The 7,524-nt window shown below is 35.2% G+C and overlaps 1 protein-coding gene across 2 annotated transcripts; it reads left to right on the forward strand.

Moving 5' to 3' along the window:
* The first annotated feature begins 260 nt into the window (after positions 1-260).
* Positions 261-1,436, forward strand: PDHA2 (pyruvate dehydrogenase E1 alpha 2 subunit). Of its 2 annotated transcripts, XM_006910746.1 has the most exons (2): positions 261-774; positions 850-1,436. In XM_006910746.1, exons 1-2 carry the CDS (start codon positions 261-263, stop codon positions 1,434-1,436), a joined length of 1,101 nt encoding a protein of 366 aa, XP_006910808.1. The 2 variants fall into 2 exon arrangements, with proteins under 2 accessions (XP_006910808.1, XP_006910807.1); XM_006910745.1 differs by having other exon boundaries at positions 261-1,436.
* The last annotated feature ends 6,088 nt before the right edge of the window (positions 1,437-7,524 follow it).

Here is a 7,524-nt window from a genome sequence, read left to right on the forward strand (position 1 = left end):
TTGTGGTGTGGTTCAGCCATGCCTTCCAGTATAAGAAACAATTTTTATTCTTAATTTTACAACTAAAAGTCTCTGTAAAAATTTAACAATCTAGGCTAACGGCCAGTGACCTAGCACGCATGACGTGGCCTCTGTCACCAGCACAGCCATTGTTGCGCCACGTGCGTTCTGCACGAGGAAGGAGGCTCAGAAGGTGACAGGAGACGCAGCAAGGACCGCCGGCAGTTGGGAGTTGCCACCGTCACCCACGGTCATCCTCCATGAGGAAGATGCTCGTTGCCGCTGTGTCCCGCGTGTTGTCGGATGTCGCCCAGAAGCCCGCTAGCAGAGTGCTGGTGGCTTCTTGTAACTTTTCAAACGACGCCACATTTGAAATTAAGAAATGTGATCTTTATAGGTTGGAAGAAGGTCCCCCTGTCACAACAGTGCTTACCCGGGAGGATGGACTGAAATACTACAAAATGATGCAGACTGTTCGCCGAATGGAATTGAAGGCAGATCAGCTGTATAAACAGAAATTTATTCGTGGTTTCTGTCACTTGTGTGATGGTCAGGAAGCTTGTTGCGTGGGCATTGAGGCTGGGATAAATCCCACCGATCATGTCATCACATCCTATCGGGCTCATGGCTTATGCTATACTCGCGGACTGACTGCCCGATCGATTCTTGCAGAGCTGACAGGACGACGAGGAGGTTGTGCTAAAGGTAAAGGAGGATCGATGCATATGTATTCCAAGAACTTCTACGGGGGCAATGGCATTGTGGGCGCTCAGGGTCCCCTGGGAGCAGGCATTGCTCTGGCCTGTAAATACAAGGGAAACAATGAGGTCTCTTTGACCCTATACGGAGATGGCGCTGCTAATCAGGGTCAGATACATGAAGCTTTCAACATGGCAGCTTTGTGGAAATTACCGTGTGTTTTCATCTGTGAGAATAACCGCTATGGAATGGGAACAGCCGTTGAGAGAGCAGCAGCAAGCACGGATTACTACAAGAGAGGCAATGTTATCCCTGGACTAAGGGTAGACGGAATGGATGTTCTGTGTGTTCGGGAGGCAACTAAGTTTGCAACTGACTATTGCAGATCTGGAAAGGGGCCCATACTAATGGAGTTACAGACTTACCGTTACCACGGACACAGCATGAGTGATCCTGGAGTCAGTTATCGTTCGCGAGAAGAAATTCATGATGTAAGAAGTAAAAGTGATCCTATTATGCTTCTGAAAAATAAAATGGTAAACAACAAGCTTGCCAGTATTGAAGAATTGAAGGAAATTGATGTTGAAGTGAGAAAAGAAATTGAAGATGCAGCCCTGTTTGCTACAAGTGATCCTGAACCATCTTTGGAAGAAATAGGTCATCACATATACAGCGATAGTCCACCTTTTGAAGTTCGTGGTGCAAATCAGTGGATCAAGTTTAAGTCCATCAGTTAAAGGGAGACTCTACATAAATTAATCGTTAGTTCTCAGAGAAACATTTATGGTCACCTTTAAGAAAACGTGTGCCCTATTTTGTTGAAGAGGAATAAATAAAACCTAGAAAACAAAAGTCTTGTAAGCTATTATTAAAAGAAATTGGGACCATTAAGAGTCTATTAAAATAAAAGATCAGTGAAAGATGTACACTCAATTTAAAGGGATATTGTATTCAGTCATATATTGTTGCATTAAAATATACTAATCATTTAGTATTATTAAAAGATAAACAACCACATTAAAATGTTCAACCTTATTCGAGTATACATTGATTAAATCAGGCAGTGACAAACTAAAGGCAGTTGGGAGCCATCCTACAACAGAAGCTGGGGAAGAGGTTTTTTTTTTACAGAGAAGCATAGCAAAGATGATTTGATTAGCTATAGTTTGCCTTATTTGGGAAAGCCTTGTTGGCTGTTTGTGATTGCTGTTCTTGAGTTTCATTTTCTCAGAGTTGAGCACATTGACTCTGGCTTAGGTTTTGGTTTGCTTACAACCAAGGCATTACAGCTACCTTTGTCTGAGAGCCACCTTGTTTAACTGAAGTATGAATATCTTAGAGATTATTTAAAATTTTTACAAGCCTAAAATAGGAAAAACGAAGAATTATTTAACAATCCAAGTTACTTGCTATAATCTATTTGATTTAGCTTTATGTTATTTTAGTGAACACTCTTATTCAAAGAAAAAAAATAGTTGATTTCTGCTCCCCCCTGCTAGGAGTTTGTGTGTAAAGTCACTACCTTGAGGTAGAGAGATTATTTCAAACCACACCAAGGTATCAGGACCTTTTACTGCTATGCAATTTACAATAATTTACTTGAATTAACCAGTAACATAGCCTACTATAATAGCGTGCATATGCACACACACATGAACACATAGCCAATATTGATGCTGAAGCCAGTTAACATTTTTCCAATGAAACATAACAGGGCGAAGGGAAATAGGACAAGGACAGCTTTTCATGTTGTACTTTATTGAAATAGTTTTAAAATATTTTAAAGGAAAAATATAAACAAAGTAAAATAAAGGGAAAATGCATTTTACTTTAACCTTCTGGTTAAAGCTACTCTTATGTTACAATCCATTTGGACTATTACATGTTGCAGAAAGAACTGTCTTGGTAAGTTTCAGACTGAAAAATGAACAGATATAGTAACATTAAAGAAGTTAAGCAGAGGAGGTGATATTAATAAGTGAAAGTAAAATCTGCCCTGGCGAGAATTGAACGGTCACAGATAACTTTTTTCAAAGGAATATCTAACTTGGATCAAACAGGTTTGCTTTTCTCTACAGTCCCATACCATATCAATTAGCAAGGCAGGACTTTGTAAAAACATTTTTACTTGGTTATATTTGACTAATCTAAAATCCAATGAGCGTGAGGTTGGGCCCATCTCCTTCCTTTGAGATAGACTCATTAAAACAAGCAATTAAGATTTACCTGTGATTTAAGCAATCATTTGTAGAAAACACCAAAAGAATCAGTTATTAATCACTAGAAAAAAAATTAAAACTGTGCATAGTGATATTCACTAGACTTATTTTAGTGATCATTTTGTAATATATACATATATTAAATCATTATATCCACCTGAAACTAATATTACATTATATGTCAATTACATATAGTTGGAAAAAAGTTAAAATCTTTATTATTATATAGCATTTACTTCCACAGTAAAAGTTAGATACTTTCTAAGAACTCTAACAGAAAACCAAAAGTTTAGAAGCCTGTGAGTGCATGAATATATGTATACATATAAACAGGCTTACTCTCTATACCTTCCACAAAACAAAGTAGGTAACTTTAACAGTCCAAATTCAGAAAGCAGAGATAAGCACTGGTTTGTTTATAAGTCAGTCATATTACTATTTAATATGTTTTGATTATGCAGCTTCAGTTCAGAGGTAACTTGATTGGATTGCTTTCATTAAAATCAAAAAGTATTTAATAAAAGTTAAAATAATCACATCCTTTGAATGACAAAGCATTCTACTTTTTGTTTTCACATACTTATATTTTCATAAACATCCAAGCAGAAGATAAGCTGCTTAAAGCTGTTTTCTGTATACCGTATATAGAAATTATATTAAAAGTTTGTTTATACTATGAATTCTTTTAATACCAGTGATATTTAAGATGTAAATTGATAAGAAATAAAGCCATCACTAAATCAAGATACACAAATACTCTATTTCAGGAAAAAATCCAACCTTACTATATTAGAGAAATAAAGTACTTTGTCTCAATACATATTATAAAATTCCATTAAAGTAGAAAGTTTTCAATGTTTTCTATATTATGTCCAGGTTTTTGTGTGTACATTCAGGAATAATAATCATATCACTGGTTGCACATAATTATTTATTTTTGCAAAACAAAATGAAAGAGCCAAAACAAAAACTCTTATTTTTTTTAAATAGATAAAGCAATAAATTAATAATCGCAATTTATTTATGAAGCTATAGATCAGAGAGGTGTAGAAATGAAGCAGTTAGATTCTATTTTCTGTCTATGCTATTCAGTCTATTTTATCCACGTTAGTAGACCTAATAAGCCATGATGTTCGTAATAAGAATTTCACTGTTGCAAAAATGCTAGACTATCTAAGAGAAGAAATAGTATCTATTATCTCAATCTTTGTGATACTTTATAAAGATAAAGGATTGTGTGCATATCTGTGTAATAAAATGAGAAAGGAAGTTAAGAACATTTTATAAAAGCAATACTTAGATACATTAGAATTATATTTATTTTTAAAAATTGATACTTCTGCCAATCCCATGTACAAAAATCAGAGCAGATGTTAATGAAATGTAACCTGATAATTTATTTGCAAAGAAGGGCTAGTTTTAAAAATTAAAATATAGATCATGTCCCGTAAAATTCATCCTTTTAAAGAAAACGATTCCGTAGATATTAGTGTTCACAAAGTTGTGCAGCCATTTTCACTACCTAGTTCCCGAACATTTCCAACACCTGAAAGAAAAAACTCAAAACCTATTGTATCAGTCAAATCCCTTTTCTCCATCTCTTAATCCTCTGGAATGTATCAATCTACTTTCCATCTCTAGATTTGCCTATTCTGGAGATTTAAAGTAAAAGATATAATGTGTGCTCTTTTGCATCTGTCTTCTTTCACTTATAACGTTTTCAAGTTTTGCTGTAGCATAAGTCAGTACTATATTCTTCTTATAACTGAATAACATTCTAAATTCTATTTTATTCATTTATCGGTTGATGGAAATTTAAATTTTTTCCACGTTTTGGCTATTAAGAATAATAAAAGCTAGTTTTGATGAGGAAAATTTCAGTCATTTCCTTAAAACACAAAAATAAAAGAAAACTTAAAGGTATTAGGCCAAGATAATGCAACAGAATTTCTTATGATACAATCTCAATTAGATAACATAACTTAAAAGAAAATGTTAAAATATTTTCAGCCCGAATATTTATCAGCTTATATGACCTCTCGTTCCAATAGGTCATATAGGATTTTGATTTTTAATAGACTTTAATTTTTAGAACAGTTTTAGTTTTACAGAAAAATTGAAAACAATGAACAGAATTCCCATATGCCTTGCACCCATTTTCCTTTATTATTGACATTTTAGAATAGTATATGGGAAGGAAAGGATTATCCCAGCTAGCCTAGGTGTCTCAAACCCTGAACATCCCAAAGATAGGCCTGTCTTCACACTCCTGGGAGATAATTTAACCCTTGGAATATTCCATCTGATAAGAATGTTCTGTATGCCTGATGCCATGCTGTACTAGTTCGTCCGGATAAGTTTATTTTAATAATATATCCCCATGTACCTCCATTGAGGGGAGACATCTGGAAGCTTATGCCTGGCTTCTTTTGGATTTCTCTCCATGTGTCTTTTCCCTTTACTGATTTTGCTCCATATCTTTTACTGCAATGAACCATAACCATAAGCATAACAAAAAATCAAGTTTCTTAATTATACAGAACAAATATATATATAGGAGTCATGTTAAATGGCTAATTCAGGCTCGTACATTGCATGAACATTGAACTATAATGATAACTATTAATCATAGCTACTGCTCTTTTTTGCTAGACTGCTTTAGAGTACAAGATATGCTTAGTATTTAACATATATTATTTCATATAATGTTCGAAACATTCATATAATATGGACATTTTAATCTTCACCTTACAGAAGAGGAAACTGAGGCTCAAATTAAGTAAGTTTAAGATATCACAATTTGTAAATGGTGGAGGCAAGATTTCAAAGCCAGGGAACAAAGTCCACATTTTGAAAATTATTGTTTTTTGTACTACTTTCTAATCACTGTCTCTTGTAATATTCAGCCATGACGTAGGTGGAAAAAAATATGTTAATAAATGAATGAATGGAATTGAACTAAAACCAAGGAATTTTATAAATTACTATAAACTGAGTTCTGATTTTTCAGGCTTAGAGTAGAAACACAAATACTAAAATTGAGAGTGAACCAGACATAGAGTATAAGAAGTTAAGCAGATGAAAGATAGCCACACATTCTGTGATATTCCTCCCATTGAGAAGAGGGATCTATGTTCCTTGACCTTGAATCTGGTGGGACTATGTCTGCTCTGACCAATAGAAAGCAACAGAAGTGATGCGGCGCAGTTTCAGGGCTCAAGACTTAAGGACAGGCAAGTTTTGCTTCGTGTCTCTTGGAACCTTATCTCTGGGAGTTGTGAGTCTCCATTTAAGAAGTTCAAATACATCAAGAACACCTGCTAGAGAACATATAGAAAAGGACTGATCACCAACCAGCTGAGTTCAGCCTTTCAGCTATACCTGCAAAGACAACAGATATGTGAATAAAGGTCATCTTGGACCCTTCAGATAGCCCATTTTTTTCCTGAAAACCAACAAATGACCACAATGCCTTGAGGAACAGTGAAATCACCAACCAAACTGCCCAGATCCTCAATGGATAAATCACAAGAAAAACAAAATGGTTGCTTTTAAGAGTCTAATTTTTGAGATACTTCATTATATAGCAATAGATAACCATAATAGGAAGTGAGGTTAGACTCAGCATAAATGAAAATTACATTGCTTACTCCAAGCTAGAAATGTTAGAACAGATGAAGCCTCCTAAACCAACTCAGAAACAGAAAACACATATGATATATCAGTGCAGAGGTTCACAGTTTAGAAGTTGCAAGTGGAGAAGAAACAAGTCTCCAATAAAAATAAGAAAGCCTAGGAATTTACAACTGTCAACATATTTTTCCACCATCTGAGGCTGGTTTTCAGATGAACTAAAGTACTCAAAACATTAGGTTTTCAGGACTTCATAGTAAAACATTATCAACCATAGGTCAAGAAATACACTGCAGATTATATCTGCAATTTCACTGACTGTGGCAGTTCAGATGGAAGCCTTCAGCTGATTGGTGACTATTAGGCCTTGTTGAGTCAAAGCCAGCACTGGAAATGCCAAGGCAGTTTGTGAGCAAGTCTTTGGGAGTTCAAGCTATTCTTGACCAGTCTACCCAAACACTGAAGAGAAATCCAGGCAGCCAAGAACTTAGGATTCAGCAGAACCTGAAAGGCAAAGTTAGAATGAAGTCAGGAACTGAGCCAAACTGGTAAGTGTAGACAGAGAGAGACAGAAGATTAAACCAGAGAACAGGAGAATGATGTGGAAATATGCAACAAATAAGGACAAGGGAACTAGAAGCAGTAGGTTGACATACTGATGACTTTTGTATTATCATAGAAGTCAATACCTATTGATGAATTGAATCAGTAACATCTCATGTATTGACAGACCCTTTAGATCCTAATGCTTTCTGTCCAGTATCATTGGTCTTAAAGCAACCCAGTGTTTATGTGATATAGATATAGATTAGAGTCTGGACTTTGGTTTCATTTAAAACTGGGTTCAAGTTATGGTCCCGTCATCTATGAGAAATGATACCTTGAGAAAGTGACTTAATTCTCAGTATCTCAGCTTGGCCTGTAATAAGGTTGACACATATGACTATTGTGAAATTTAAATGAAGAAGTAAAG

This window comes from Pteropus alecto, unplaced genomic scaffold, assembly GCF_000325575.1.
Source record: "Pteropus alecto unplaced genomic scaffold, ASM32557v1 scaffold63, whole genome shotgun sequence".
Lineage (NCBI taxonomy): Eukaryota > Metazoa > Chordata > Mammalia > Chiroptera > Pteropodidae > Pteropus > Pteropus alecto.